General features: G+C 37.3%; 1 protein-coding gene across 1 annotated transcript in view; it reads left to right on the forward strand.

Moving 5' to 3' along the window:
• The window catches only part of LOC132102776 (SNF-related serine/threonine-protein kinase-like), a 61966-nt gene that overhangs the window by 36096 nt on the left and 8655 nt on the right, over positions 1-17215 (forward strand). The window contains exon 3 of the mRNA XM_059507411.1: positions 6706-6847. Coding sequence (XP_059363394.1) covers positions 6706-6847 — 142 coding nt within the window. The remainder of the gene's footprint in view (positions 1-6705; positions 6848-17215) is intronic.

A 17215-nucleotide genomic window follows, 5' to 3' on the forward strand; every position in this document is an offset into this window, starting at 1 on the left:
TGAATGGTGCTCTGAGGCGCGGCAGGATTTTCTGTCTGAAGTGTCTCGCTCGGTTCAGTGTGCAGTGTCACGTGTCTGAACACACAGCATGTGCTGTCAGTGATTTCAGCCACTAGAGGCCGCCCTCGCACTGTATAATGAAAACAGAGCCTTCTCGGCCACTCCAGCAACAGCCTCAACCCGGGAAACTATCAGCCGCTCCAGCAACAGACGAAACGCGGAAAACTATCAGCATGGATTTTTGCCAATAACCGATTATTCCAGCAATCAACTATCGGTGCCGATTAATTGGCAAAACCGATAAATGGGTCGACCTCTACTTACCATTGTGCTTAAAGACTTAGAACACCTTAATGGCATTGGCAGGAAATTTTTTTCAGATGCCTTAAAGTCGCATGCATACTGTTGCACCTGCATTACGTAATAACAGCTCACCGGTCACATTCAACATGAGAGCATGTCTGTCACTCCTAAAAGCTCCCAGATTTAATAAGGCCTTTTGCACCGCTTTAGTTCCAGAACTAAATGTACAGTTCTAAAGTACTGGAATGATTTTGCGCAAACTATTTCCCAGTACCATTTAAAGGGTTGCATTCGCACCGACTGTGTGTACTAGGACGTGACGTAAGCCAGTCGACAGCGATGTCATTTGTGCACGGCGTTCAACAATGTTAACAAAGAAGATTCCTAGTTACAGTTTGGTGCGAAAGCGCCCAAAAGTGGGTAGTTCCACAATTAGTTCTGGTACTATGAAAAGGTTCCTGCGGTGCGAAAGGCCCTAATGTACTGAAATAGATCTTCTACTTAAACATAAATCTTCCTTGCAGTATTCAGATTCATTGTTGAGAATATTAGGCCACTTCAGTTATTCATGTGAGCTTTTTTTCGTCTGAATTATAAAAAGCTCTAGTTTACAACAAACCCCAGAGGTCTGACATGCTGATTTTCAACTGCATTATGCATGTATGGAGCAGTCGGTAGAGCCGCATGCGAAGACTGCGGGAGACATGAAGGATGTGCATGAGGAATGTGGGCTTGTGCCTTTCACACAGATGCATGATAGAAGTGTTTTATACATTTTGAAAAAAATTCAGAGTGATTGATTACTGAAGTGAGTGACATTGTTTTGAGTGTATATGTATATAGTATGTATGTATGTATGTATGTGTGTGTGTGTGTGTGTGTAATTATATAGTTAATACATCACTGTTCAAAATAACAAATAAATATGTTATTCTAGGTGTTCAGCAGGGCACTGAAAGGCTTAAACCATTTGAGATCAGTTAGGGTTTAACTGTGTATGTGCATGCCATGTTAGCGAATCGATCTTAGATTACATGATGCCGTAAATATTTTATGTTTAGTGCAGCCGTTTCTAGCGTCAAGGTTGTGTCTAAGATGCATCCAGGCTTGAGTATTGTCCAGTTTGGAGGTAAAAATAACCCAATTTGAAAGTTAAAATAACCCATAATGACTTGTAGAACCCTGAGATCAAGTGCACTGTGACAACAAACCGTCGGATAGAGCTGCATCTGACGACTTGACAAAAAAAGCACTTCAGTCACAGAGGGGCGTAGTTTTGATGGCATCTGTTGATGACTTGCTTCAGTTCTACTGCGGACTTCACAGACTGAGCCATTGTTTCTTTATAAGGGATCTGCATTTGAAGTTCTTCCACAGCTGACAGACAGAGCGCCACAGATGGACTCGTACTCTAAAGCAGCCCTTTGTTTGGCCACAACCTATTTGTCTTTGTCTAGAGCTTTAGAGAGTGTGTTTGAGGCATTGCCCTGTCGCCAAATGCATTTGAAGTACTCAGACGGTGAAATGAGTTGTTTGATATATTTTGCTTGGATCTTTTTGATGTGCCAAAGAGCTGTGAATGTCAGAGATGTTGTCTCTGAATGTATTCGTATTGTTATGATGTCAGTATCTCAATGAGAGTTTCAGTGTCTTTGTTTGTGTATGCCTTTTGTTGATTTTTTTTTTTCTTGATTGAATTGGCAAAGACATGATCTATCAGCAGTTTAATTGTGATTGTTATAGTGTGCAATACATATTTTCACTTTTATGGAAGCAGAAAAACAAAGTTCATTAAGACCCGTGGGATTGCTTGTGATAAAGATTTAAATGCAAAATGCACGAGACTGTTTCTGTCTGTGGTGTTTTAATTTTAAATATTTTAACAAGAAAAGTAGTCTAATTATTGTGTTTAAATCTTTTGCCACTTGCTTGAGCAGCTTATTATACAAACCTTGAAGTAAAATGCATGAATAATATGTTGTTTATATTTATTGAGTTTAAACTAATGTCTATATGAAAGTATGAAATGTCTATATGATTGTTACTGTTCTGTGATAAAAGACTTACAATGCTGAAAAAAAATATATATTTTTTTATACATGATATGAAATCAAAACAATAAACAAATGTTGTGTTTTTGGGCTAAACAAACGCGGATCAGTAGCGGACTGCAAACACGTCCTGTGTGAAAGCACAATGAGTCCGTGCTGCGGACTGCATATGCACTGCAGATGGAGTGTGTGTGAAACAGGCATTACAGCCAAAAAGAGGAGCCTGGTCTGTTGTTTGGAGGTTTTTTGCTTTCCAAAAATCAGACGTTGACCAAACATCCATTTTATGCAAGTGCTGTCAGGCTAAATATGTCGCCAAAGGCGGCAACACGAGCAATTTGCTCCAGCACCTTAGCCGCAAGCACGTCTTGGAATATCAACCAGCAGAAAATGCATTGTACACCTGATTGTGCATGGAAAAAAAAACTGTCATAAACCGGAAAACCGGTATAATTTTGACAAAATCCGTGATATACATTTTTGGTCAAACCGCAAAGCACTATTATGAAGAAAGAAAAGTCACAAACTTTTCTTCAATTTGCTACTAAATCACACATAATCACTGAAGTTGGTCAGTTCCATATGCTAGAAAAATAATGGCACATTTAAAAGAGTGGAATATATTTTTTTTCTGTATATAAAAAGTAGATTTTGCACCTGTTACTGTTGTTTAAAAAAAGTACATTTTATATGCATCTTAACTTAAGCTTAGTGTTTTACTGTCAAAACGGTATAAACAATTAACAAATGAAAAATAAGAAATTAAAATTATATATTGTTAGTTACTGCACTTATTAATGCAAAACAATAGTAATTTTATGATTAAATGATCTTTATTATGAACACCCCCACTCACCACCCCCGGTGCTACCAAATATGCTCCTGGTGCCACCATCTGAACTTAGAACATCTTTTCATGTCTGATGAAGGGCTTGTGCCCGAAACGTTACACGTGGTGAGCAACCATTAAAATTGCTAAGGAGCATTTTCTGGTGTGCGGACTCATTGTTTACCTTTGCAACTACTTGTCTGCCCAGCACCCAGTTTTAAAGTTTTTGGATGTGCGTGCTGTACCTTTGAATTCTAGTGCACCATCTGAACTTAGAACTTAGTGGCACTGGACCCACTGCTCGCAAAACAAGTTAGTCTGGAGCCCTGTATAGTTATTGTTAGAGTTATTTTTAGTAATTGTTCTTGGTGTGAAGGGGCCTTAAGTGGGCACTTTTTGGTCAAGACTACAATCTATATAATATTACTTTCTAGTGCCACCATGAATTAACGGTTTAATCCAAATTTAAGAATCAGAAATGACAAAGCTCATAGTCATACTCGACGATTTACCATCTTTGTCCATAGGTAGAACATGCTGTGTGTTTACCCTGGTGTCAATGGTAGAGTTTAAGATACTGCAGGATATCTGGCTGTACAGTGACCTCTTGCTGGGCCAGATTTGTTTCTGATCCATCTGTCTGTCAGTGGTCAGAGCAGAACCCGCAGCATGTGGTTGTACAGGTTATTGCAGCCGAACAGTCCCAAGCCAGCAGGCACGGAAACAGTCCAGAGCCACTGGCACGGTGCATAACCACGGCTGCTCAGTGCCTCAGGTGTACTGCTGCACACTCTGCAGCAGATTGGAGCTCTCCGAGGAACCATTATTAGATGAAACATCTCCCATTACCTTCTAGAAATGCACCCCTGCCATATGTGCAAGCTAGAGCAAGAAATCATGCCTCTTCCATTTTCTCAAATGTGTTGTCAATTTCATAATATGGACCTATTAAAGTGGTTTGCTTCTTGCCAATGCAAACTGTTGCCATAGTTGCGGTGACATCCTCAGGGACTAAAGGGCTAATGGAAGTTTTGCTTAAACTTTCTCTCTCATTTCATTTACAGTTGTACTTACAATTTCTGATTTAAGATTAGGGTTGTGCATGCCACTGCAAACCGCTCATGCAGTGGGTTTTTATGCTGTTTAGTAATTGAACATTCCGTAGCAATGGTTAATTATGTCCCTTGTGTTTTGACAGTTGGGGCTCGTGGGGCAGATTTTGGCTGTGATAAACCATTTTTTCTCAGTCTGTGGGCCACCCACACTGCATAATTGATTTAATGTCTGTTAATGGGCTCGGCCACTTCTCCCAAACTCTACTGACTTTCTGCTGCTCACCACCAGAGCACAAAGTCTCTAAGCATCTCACACTTTGCACATTAGTGCCTCGCAATTACAGAACAGTTATAATCAATTGAGTCCAACACATCTTTAAAACGATAGTATTTTGTAGGGATGTCCTAATCAGGTTTTTTTGCCTCCGAGTCAGAGTCATTTGATTTTGCGTATCTGCCGATACCGAGTCCCGATCCGATACTTCTATAATACATATAAAAAGAATAAGGAAGAGCGAAAAAACAGATCCAGGATGTTCAATAAATTACATTTTGAAGTATATTCAAATATAAAACAGCTATTTTAAATAGTCTAGTAAAATATTTTTAAATAATACACAATACATATTTGAGATGATATGATTAAATAATTTTCATTTTGTGGTTAGCTAATACTTTAAAATTGTGTTCACACTTGGCACATTTGATTTGAGTTTGAAACCAAATTCATTTTGTCCCCCTTTTCATCCCCCTTTTCTTCAGAACATTCTTGTCAATCTGATTCATGTGGTTATTTTGTTTGAAATTATGATAGAATTTTCATTTTGGGGTGAACTAATTCTTCAAAATTGTGTTTACACTTGGTACATTTGATTGAGTTTGAAACCAAATTCAGTTTGGCCCCCTTTTCTTCAGAACACTTGTCATTTCGAATCATGTTGTTCTTTTGTATGTCATTATGACAGAATTTTCATTTTTGGTTGAACTAATCCTTTAAAATTGTGTTCAAACTTGGCACATTTGATTGTGTTTGAAAACAAATTTAGTTTATCCTTCTTTTCTTCAGAACACTCTTTTCAGTCTGAATCATGTGGTCTTCTAGTGTAAACTGATGACAGAATCTTTATTTTGGACTGAACTAATTATTTTTATAGCTATGTTCACATATTGTACATTTGATTTAGTTGAGAATGTTTTTAAATCGAATTATGCAATTCTATTGTGTGCAACCAATATTAAATGGCACTTTTACTCACACTAATCAAAGTAAATAAATCTTTTGAAATCAGGTCTGCATCTAAACCACCTGTGTGAAAGTGTCTCATCACCATTGGAAAATGACACAGTATATTGAGAATCATAAATACTAAACATGAATGCAAATAAAAACAAGTGCCAAATTCTAGTTGTCGTTGTAGGTATGTAGTAGTGGTCGACCGATATGTGTTTTTTGATAGCCGATGCTGATTTCTTTGAAAGCAGTGGTGCCGATATAAAGCCAATATGATTTTTTTTATTATTATTTTTAATATTTAAGAAATTTTAAATAAATGTGTAAAATAAACATGCTTATACTTTAGATGACAGTGTTTTTCACAAATAAATAAATATTCAAAACAAATGCAATTAAAAAGAAAGTAAACACTGTAACCAACAGGGCACTCAGTATTCTGGAAAGTTTGTGTGCACTGGGAATCATATTTTTCAAATAAAGCCAAGGTAACCCTCATTTTACATACAGCTCACAGTGAAAATGACATGAATATAACAGTGGGCAACTGCATAAAGCACAGCATAATTTAAAATCGTGAGGTTAAAGTTTAAAGCATTCAGTTCACAAGGACAGACCGTCACACAGAGAACACACACGATCATGCTGGATAAAAATGCACACTTCACAAGATCTCACAGCTGGATTCGACTAATTTTGCAATGTTTGTGAAATTAAATTAAATTATATAAATGCATAATTGCTTAATGCTGACGGCAAATGAGAAAGTATTAAAATGTATTCCTTTCTATTACTAATAGACCTAATATAAAAGCATAATAATAAGTATAATAGTATAATAATACTTTCTGTATACATTAATTCCTTTGTTTAAACATTCTATCTGATTATTAGACAGACTTTTATCCGTATTAGACTGATACTAGACTTAAACTGTTAACGACAACGATGAACAAGAGAGAGTGTGTGAGCACTGTGTGCTTTCAGGCGCTGACGCTCTCAGTGCCATCAAAATAAAAGTCCCGCTTTTAACATCAGCCAAGCAGAACAACTTATTGGCCGATGTCGATATTTGAAAAATCAGCCTTGGCGATATATCGGACGACCACTGTAGACCTTAGCATGCACAGATTCTATTAGACTACCTTCTTGAGGCAATGAAAGGCTCTGTGATGTATTTTTGTTTGTTAGTTTCTGTTGGAAATGCTGATGACATTTTTACCCTCTTCCCTGTAGATATCTGGAGTCTAGGGGTCATCCTCTTCATGCTGGTGTGTGGTCAGCCTCCTTTCCAGGAGGCCAACGACAGCGAGACCCTCACTATGATCATGGACTGCAAATACACTGTACCTGCCCATGTCTCCAATGCCTGCAAAGAGTAAGTTACTGCCTTAACCTCTGCCTCAGCCCCAGTCAGATCATCTCTGGCATTTCCAGCAGCTTGAAAGTTGAGATTTTTTCCTTTAGGCTATTGAGACACAATGGCTTTATGGAGCCTTTCACTGTACATTCATTATGTATAAAGCCAGACACAGTAATGTTCACATGGATGTTAATAAGCTACCTCAGACAGACTCGGAGTGACTTTCCCAAATTCTAAATATCTGTCGTGCTCAACTTCTTTCCTTCTGTGATCGGTTTGGAAAGGTATTATGTGGGGCTTTCATGATTCAATTTTGGCAGGCCATTAATTGTCATATAAATAATTGGAAATATTTTGCTCACATCAGTTATAATGAAACCTTACAAGAATTTTCTGGGTCTTATGTAAGCTCATTTCACAAAATTTGTGGCATAATTTGTTGCATTATCATCAAAAATAATTGACTCTACCCTTTTTTTTAAACCAAAATGTTGTGCATACAGTGGAAATAAACCAGACCAGAGTTGTGAAAGATTTCAAATCAAGAAAGTGAGATTTGCTCCATGTTACAATTTGCACATGCCCCTTTATCTTAATATTTACGTATGTACTCTTATCAGTATACTGATAGAATTTACGCTATCAGTATTTTATTTGTATTTTATTTTTTTCTAAAGATTATAATTTAAAATAAATGCTGTTTATTTTAATTTTCTATTGATCAAAGAATCTCAAAAAACTGTATCTCGGTTTTCAACATTGATAATAATAAGAATTTTTTTTAGGGGTGCACCGAAATTTCGGCCGCCGAAAATTTTCGGCCGAAATGGCATTATCGGTTTCGGGCCGAAATAAAAAAAACAGCCAAAAACGTAGACCGAAAATGAATGTCACCCGCCCCTCCCATCCGTGCACAAGCGTAGGTTTCACTCACGGTCGAGCTGTTATCACGCATCTGCCTATCAAAGATTAAGCATGTCAAAGGGCTGTCACAATAAAAAAAAGCTTGTCACAAAAGCTGCACAATCGATCGGACCAACCAACACAAGTTTCGAAAACGAAAATAGGGAATCGATTTTAACGGCCTTCTCTCGGAGCGCGTCCAGCTCGCCACTATACGCTCGCCGCGAACGCGCGTTACACAGCAACTGCAGGTTCTGACACACACACACACACACACAGACACACACACACACACACACACACACACACACAGAGCCTATTAGTGCATAATATCAATGTAGCCTTCAGTAATGTTTTTCATTGATGTTATGGCAGTCCACATTGCTGACTTGTGCGCGTCTCAAGTGCCCTCTTTACGTTCGCCCTAATGCCTGTTTAGTTGTCGGTGGATTTGCCTATATTTGGCGTTGAAAAACGGATCAACGCCAAATATAGGCAATTTACTAATGATTCAATGAACACTTTGCCTATGTCTCAAAAATCGAACAGGATTTTTTTTTTCACAAAAGTGACAGCCCTATACGAGAGGACACCAAAGTTGCAATATGTAACATTTGTTCTGCAAAAATCTCCAAAATTGTTGATTTTTTTGCACAATTTTTAAAAAACTATTTTATTTGATGGAACATAAAACTTGAAGAATAATTTTTATTTATATTTATTGTTAAAAATATTTTATGTTTTGTTATGTAACGGTTAATAAAAGTTTGATTATTATATTGTGATTTTTTCAATTCAGATCCATTAAATCCAAGCAGTATATATATACGTTTTTAAAAGAAGCCATTTTCGGCTTCAGATTCGGTTTTCGGCCAAGTGCATCCTAAATTTTCGGTTTCGGCGCAGAATTTTCATTTCGGTGCATCACTAGTTATTTTCTTGATCACCAAATCAGCATATTAGAATGCTTCATGATCATGTGACACTGAGGACTGGAGTAATTGCTGCTGAAAATTCATCTTTGCCATCCCAGGATTTAAATATGGTTTAAAATAGAAATTTAATTGTATAATAATATGCATAAAGAGAGCTTATGTTTCCCTTAGGTGTCAGGGTGCTTGTGATTGGTTTACCGAGAGTTTGCGTTAAATATGATATGCTTCTGCAGCCAGACTGATCATATTGTGTCAAACAGCACAGTTATGTAACTGATAAGCTCCAATCGTAAGCCAGAACTGACCTCTCATTCACTCACAATTTTTCTCCCCTCAACTATAAACGGTGTCATTTAGCTCGCACTTCTAGCTGTCTCTTGCGGTTTGTCCTCAGGAACTTGCATGTTAGTCCAGTGTATGTGCTTGTTTTCCAGTTCTTTGTCCACGCATTGTGAGTACACATTTAGTGTTAACATCTTTCAGAACTACTGCCAACATCTAAAATTAGACTCTGCTTATAGCAGAGCTTAAATAGCAAGTCTGTTTACAGAGAAAAAGCGCAGAACACACGCATGTTAAAATCCAGCTGGTGTGGACACGCTACAATCTAGTCCAAAATGGTTTGTGTGCTTTGCATGCCCTGCCACCATTCAAGCAGAAATTTATCTTGGAACATCATCTTTTGAACAGTCTTTGCAGATGTGCAAATGTAATGGTTTTTGTTCCCAAATAATTCAGAAAATTGGATTTCTTAAAAATTTCTGAAAGATGTTTTAAAGGCTTTGAGTCATTGAATAGATGTTGCAAAATTTTGTTTTATAAGTGTATATATATGTGTGTGGGATTGTGTGTGTGGTTTGGCCACTTTTTTAGCAGGTCTTAGCTGTTTTTTTTTTACTTGTTTTTTTTACTGAATCAACTGGTTTTAGCATAGAATCATGCTAAAAAAAATGCCAGTAACTTGCGAATCATGCTAGAAACATGCTAACAACATGCTAGATATGCGCTAGTAACTTGCTAATCATGCTTAGAAAATGTTTACACCATGTTAGTAACGGGGCTGTCACTTTTTATTCGATATTCGAATATGGATTCGAACATGAAGTGAAATATCCATAATAGAACTATAAATAAAGTGGTGGTGTTAGCGCAGTGGATAAGACACACGTCTTTGGCGTGAGAGACCCGGGTTCGAATCCACTGTGAGACACCAATGTGTCCCTGAGCAAGACACTTAACCCCTAGTTGCTCCAGAGGCGTGCGACCTCTGACATGTATAGCAATTGTAAGTCGCTTTGGATAAAAGCGTCTGCTAAATGAATAAATGTAAATGTAAAATATCCGGTTTTTAAAATGCCATGTGTAGCGCATTTTTTACAGTCTATGATTAGGCCGTTTGTTTTTTATTTTATTTTTGCCATCTTATCCAGTAGAGGGCACTCTAGACTAGGGTTGAAACGATTCCTCGAGTTACTCAAGTAACTCGATTACAAAAAATGATCGAGGCAAATTCCTCTGCCTCGAAGCCTCTTTTCATTTATTTTAAATCTCACGTCAGGTTCTTTCGCAATGATTTTTTAATGTGACAACGCGTTTACGTCACCCTCAAAGCGGACGGGTACGTAGATAAAGTTCGAATTAGATTTTTCTCAAAAGTGACAGCCCTACTAGTAACGTTAATCATGCAAAAAATTCATGCTAGCAACTTGCTAATGATGTTAACAAAATGCTAGTAACTTGCGAATCATGCAAACAACATGCTAGTAACTTGATTTTCTTTGATCTTTTTTTTTTCATTTAATATATATATATATATATATAATTTGTGTTTTATATTCATATCATTCAACATAAGCCACAAGGTTATTTTGAAATTATTTGCACTTCCTTAATGTCTTTTGTGCCATTATTTACAGGAATAGCAACCCTCTACGGACACCTTGGCAATTGAATCACCATTGGCTAATACATTTTTTAGGTTATTCGCCAGACTGAGATATATATATATATATATATATATATATATTTTTTTTTTTAATGGCACTGCTTTTTAAATATCTGAAAGAACACTCTTAACATCAGTCAGTGAAGCATTATAATATGGTAAAGAAGTATTATTTAATGATAGAACTTTAGTAATTAGAATTAAAACATGGTTACCCTGTATGAATGCATATATATTTTAACTGAACATTTTAACTGGACTGGTGGTGATGCTTTGTTGGTGTTTCTGTAAAAAAAAAAAAAGGGAAAAAATAACAATAATACTTATAAGATGATAATAATAATACGAATTCTACTCATAAGCACATAAAATGCACTAAAAATTAGCGAGCTACATGATTCATGGATATTTATCAGTTTGTGTGCATTCACTCGAACTGATTTGCTAAATTCACAACAGGGAGGATAATAGGTGAGCACCAGCCAATGAGATTGCCGTTTGCGTATTAGCTCCGCCCACTACCGGAAAACCAGACAGTTTTTAAAAGCTACACAAAATCATAGGAACTCTGTTATTTTGACAGGAAAATACAACAAAGTATATCGTTAACATGTAGCGCGTCAATTCTGCATGTATGACTCTCTTTGCTCTCACCTAAGCGACGGCGAGTGGTGCACCTTTACAGTAGAGTTTACGGTATGTCAAACACATGCTGTGCATCCATTGAAATGAACTGAGAAATATCACAGATCATTTGACGGAAAGAGAAACTCTGAAGCACTCAGTCAGAGAGTATTATCAGCGAGTGAACATATATCTGAGCTAAACTTATACTTGGCCTCCAACTCACACACTGGTGAGGAAAATCAGAGAATTTATTAGCCACTGGCTAATATTAGAAATAATTTAGTCTTCCAGACTGAAGATTTAGTCGCATATGCAAGTGATTTACTCGCAATGTATAGGGTTGAATAGTGATTTCTGATTATCACACTCTGATTATCATATTTTCAAGTACCAAAACACATTTCAAATACTTTTCAGAAAAGTTAGGATGTGTTATAATAGTGCTGCAGATTCCATCCTGTCATTATCACTTCCGTGGAGAACAGGAAACTGTGCAGCGGGGTAAGGAAAAGTGTTGGGTCTTGATATTGTTTCTCTGTGGATGCCATTGTTAGGTTGTTAGAAGTATCACACAACGCTCAGCTGAAAATGAGACGAAAAGTTGGGCCAGTTTAGCACTGAAACAAAACCCGTTTAACCAGTGGTAAATATTTCAGTACATATCTGTGTAAAAGGTCAATTACTCATCAATATGTAAATTACTTTTCAAATGAAAGGAATTTTAGGCTTTGTCTTTTATAAATGTGACAGATTGTGACCTATCACAAAGGTGTCATGTTGGTTATTCAAAGCTGCATCATCATGCCTTCAGGGTAACCTAGTTTAGCCAGTTTATCGAAGGAGTAAGACATATTTCACAGCACAAGTCTTAAGGAAATTTATAATGGACAGTGAACCTGTTTATTTAGCACAGTCTTTTCCAATAAAGTTCTATAAGGGCAACTTTGCAGTTTTTCAACCAGTTTTGTATTACAGTGTTGGTAGTATATGTAACTAAATATTTATTTGCAGGCAAAAGTCTACTAGCAACACTGTAACAGTGCATAGTGTAATCTGCTCAAATGTTCTTTAATGACCTGACAATGTAATAAACTAAATTGCTCATTGCCCCTTCCACATGTATATTGGCTTTCACAGTAGTCAACTTTGTACAACTTCTCAATAGTTCACTCCGATAAACATTTCTGACTGTTATTAGAAGCAGTACGCAATGTAGTAACCAGAAATCATATATTCTGTTTAGATACATGGCAGAAACAATGGGTTTTTTTTGAGTGTGAAAGCATAATACAGTTTCCTAACTGGACACAACACATCACACGATAAATTGTCTTTTTTTCATGTTAGTCAGAATCGTTGCCCTTAACCAGTCATGACAGTGATATGCGATAAGCAACAGGGGATTTTATTTTTGGAACTATTTCTATTTCTGCAATGTCATGGTTGAGAGTTCAATAACTCTCAGGTACTTGTGTTTTTGACAATATTAGAGTCGTTTAAGTTTGAATATCATTTCTATATCGTTTTTGCATAACTTTAAGAGAAGTTAAATAATAACCTTGATTTTTTTTTTTTGACTGTGTAATTATCTTATTAACTTATTAAACATTAATGTGGAGATTAGAACAGTGGGCTAATTGGCTGTTGGCATGTGATTGAACTTTCTGGGGGTCCAGTCAGCTCTAAATGTTCAATGATCTGAATCTCTTTCAGTCAGCAAAGAACACTTAAAAAACAGCCTCTGAATCTTATTTTATGAGTTCTGTTGGTGTCCTGAAAATATTTTTGTTAGATTTAGATTATTTTCCATTGCATTGTATCTTAAATGATTAAATCATTTTGTGAAATAATAATTTGGCTTTTCATTCATTTCATAGTCCTCAAATTTATTTTGTTATACTCTGAGAGTATAATGAATATGGTAATTTTGGAAGATTATCTTTTAATGATCGACTCTATCAGCATGCTCAAATGCAAACAAGTGATGCATGAAAAAAATTCAGAGCATTCCATTAGTCATTTTCTTTTTGTTTTACTTTTCCCTCAACTATTTTTCTATTTTTGTCCTTTGCTTTCACCCTTCTTTCATTCTTCTTTCATTCATTTTTTCTCCATGTTTTTGGTCTGAGTAATTTTGATATCATGGTGGAACTGCTTCTGCTGCAGACATACTGTCTGAAGCAGTGTAGTGTGGTAAATGTGATTTATGGCTTTATCGGCAAACTGTCTCCCCTAAAACAATATTATTGAAAATTATGGTTTTCTCTGGAAGGATTCTTTTCAGCTTTCAGTAGTGTTCTGTTTATGCATTCCATTACTTAAAGTATGCTTTCAAGCAAGCTTTTAAGCTCTTTAAGGTCTCAGTAGATTAAATACATTTTCCTGTCCTTTAAACATAAACAAACAAACAAAACTTTAATTAAATTGTTTAAAGATGTAGTGTAACCACTATTGCCCCCATATATAAACATTTAAAATAATGACAAAAATGCACAACAACTAAAATAACTCTAACTGGCCTGTTCCAACACAAGGAAAGATTGTTCAGAACTGGTTGCACTATCTGTCATTTTATCTTAATATCTCCTCTTATCAGGGTGTGCCCTGCTCCCCATCCACTTCTGCAAATTCCTCCCATGACTTTATTTTTCCTTTTCTATGTTTAATTTGGCTTATGCAACATAAACCTTCAGTGTTTAAGACTGGCATACACTGTCACGGGCCCCAAAAAGCCAGCTGTCTGATTTAGCCCTCTCTATATACCCCTGTGACTGCTGTCAGGTTGCGTTCTCTTTCATCGCTGTGGAATCACAAATTAATTTGATAGGCGTTGCAGCACACCAAGTGGATAATGGATGTACAAGCAGCGGTCAGCTCATCAGCATCGCTGTGCTTCCATCTGCCACCATTTTCATGTCAATCATCGTTAACATAATTAAATTCAGCATTATTTGGTCACTTTTTTTACACCTACATTCCTTGAAGAGGAGGTGGGTGTTGAATTGCCTCTGGATGTCGTCCCCATTCTTGGTGCAAGACAAAAAGAAACATAACTTACAGCCTAAATAGTGTGTCTAAAATTGACTTTCTGTGATATCTGCTGTTTTTATCCTCGGAAACCTCAGGAATAGTGTAAACATTCCAAGCAGATCTCCACGGTCGGTCCCACGATGGCCTTTCCGCTAGCAGAGATACAAGAGATAAATTTAGACTAAACAATCAAAGTGCTAATTTCTCTGCTTGGGGGAGAACATACTTGACAAATCCCTGCAGAAAGTCAGTGTTCATTTATGCTTCTCTTTTCTATATCTTTTTCCCCTGGACAGAGTAGACATCCACTTTTATGTTGCGAGTAAAAACCTTGAGAGAGCACGTGTGTGTGTGGTAGGTAAGCAGCAGTGGTCTGCTGCAGTGTTTTGGACCGTTCAGCAGCGATAGAGTGATTATTAGGATTAAAGTAGGCGTTATCGGGGCTCCCTGCCATGCTGGAGATCCGAGCGCTGTGTGGAGTCTCAGGGGAAGTAGTTGCTGACAGCAGTCTGGCATCATAGAGAGAGAGATAGTCAGTCCATGAATCCAGCTCGTTTAGCTTCCACACCTGAACCCACTGCAGCAAGTCACAATGTGAAATGTTTACAGATTTTTACATTAAATTAAAGTTTTGATATTATTAAAAGCCTTAAAGGTGTAGTGTGTTTTATATGCCACTATTGCCACCAAATAGAATAGCATAAATTTTTTCTTTCAACTATTTATTGTCACCTATTTATTTTTTGATCAGCCATTCTTGTGTATGTGTGTGTGTGTGTGTATGTATGTATATGTATGTGCATATTTTTAAAATGTAATTTTAGTTTAATTTAAGTTAGTGGCCTTTTTCTTTGGTTGAAGTCGGGTTGAAGTCGTTGAAGACAGGGAAGTCGTGGCCTAATGGTTAGAGAGTCGGACTCCCAATCGAAAGGTTGTGAGTTCGAGTCCCGGTCCGGCAGGAATTGTGGGTGGGGGGAGAGCATGTACAGTTCTCTCTCGACCTTCAATACCACGACTTAGGTGCCCTTGAGCAAGGCATCGAACCCCCAACTGCTCCCCGGGCGCCGCAGCATAAATGGCTGCCCACTGCTCCGGGTGTGTGTTCACAGTGTGTGTGTGTGTTCACTGCTCTGTGTGTGTGCACTTCGGATGGGTTAAATGCAGAGCACAAATTCTGAGTATGGGTCACCATACTTGGCTGAATGTCACTTTCACTTCACTTTCACTTCACTTCACTTCACTTCTTTAATGTTGTGTTTTGAGCATGAGATTTGATTCACTAGTCATTTTAACTTGCAGCTTATCAGAGTCTCTCTATTTGAGTATTTCTATTTGAAGCTCTTTTGTCTGGATTTGGTTTTTATCAGGGCTTTTCAGACTGGGTATTTTAAGGCGACTGTGTCAGACAGATTAATTTAGTCATTGCCTGCTTGCATAATATTCTCACTCATTAAACAGCTACCCCTGTTTTCACACATTTGAAATGCATGTGAAATTCAAGCAATTGAGCTGAGAGATGGTTCTCCTCATAATCAACAGCAAACTACTCAAAACTTTAGCTTTTGTGGAATCTCGACTTGTCTTCAGCTGATAAGAGCAATTCAAGTAGTTAAATGACCTTCTCAGAGAGGTTAGCAACTAGATGTAATTTTCATTTCCAGATTGTGGCAAAAGCGTAAATCCTTGCAGAGAAGGAATAACTGTTTTAGATAATGCCCTAAGGCTTTTTCTTCCTGCAGCAGAAGCTGTTTTCCAATGTTGGAGTGCAGAAATGGAAAGCTCTTCTGTAGCATGAATATTTCATAGACAAAGTACTATGAAAGTAAATAGTTTCTATGAATCTAAGTGGTGTCTTTTTTTCTAGTGACAGAATCTGTTTGGAGGAGATAGATTGCTTCCTTTGCCATAAGAAACAAGGAATGTGACTCAATGTTGTGTGTGACTTTTAATGTTGATATTGAAAGGTTACATCTGGACCCCATTACTTTGTCCCACAGCCTTTGATAATTACATGCATTATATATATATATATATATATATATATATATATATATATATATATATATATATATTCAGTACAGACCAAAAGTTTGGACACACCTTCTCATTCAAAGAGTATGCCAGCTTACCCCTAAACCATCTCGATTGGGTTCAGGTCCGGTGACTGTGGAGGCCAGGTCATCTGGCGCAGCACCCCATCACTCTCCTTCTTGGTCAAATAGCCCTTGATGCCTTCAGTGTGACTCTACAATTTTCATAGTCATGAAAATAAAGAAAACTCTTTGAATGAGAAGGTGTGTCCAAACTTTTGGTGTATATATTATTATACATATAGTTATTTCTGAGACACTGGAGAGGAAACATCATCATGACAAGTTGCAGTCTTGTCCCCTATCATATTGTGACAGAGAGAAATTGTTGGCTTTAATCACTTCGCTTCTGTTCTAAAAGCGTCCCGTAGTTTTGGATTTCATTTTTGGCACTGTAATTGTATTTTCAGATGCAATATCTGTTGATAAGAGCCTGGCAGCATATTCAAGGGGAGACAAACAGGCAGATTCTCTCGCCAGTTCTCATATCTGTTTATTCTCTCTCTGCTTTAACAAATTTCTTGCATGCAGATAATGACTAGAGCAGGCAGGCTCCTTCTGCAGCTCAGCAGTCATGATTTTCAGACACGCCGCTGAATCTCCTCGGCTCTTTCACACGTGTGCTGAATACTGATGCGCTCCGGTCGAACTTTGCCTCTGCGGCAGCTCACAACAATGGCAACACCAGTCATTTTCAGTCAGCTAATAAAAATGTTATTGGCTTCTCTTTGGCTAATGATTGAAAGGCCCTCTGTGGCAGCTACATCTCAAGCACATTGCGCTCCCTATTCACTTTCAGTATGAATAACCATTTAACACACCTAGCTAAGCGTAAAGTGAATTAGAATTTCGA

Source organism: Carassius carassius, chromosome 24 (assembly GCF_963082965.1).
Source record: "Carassius carassius chromosome 24, fCarCar2.1, whole genome shotgun sequence".
Classification (NCBI taxonomy): Eukaryota; Metazoa; Chordata; class Actinopteri; order Cypriniformes; family Cyprinidae; genus Carassius; species Carassius carassius.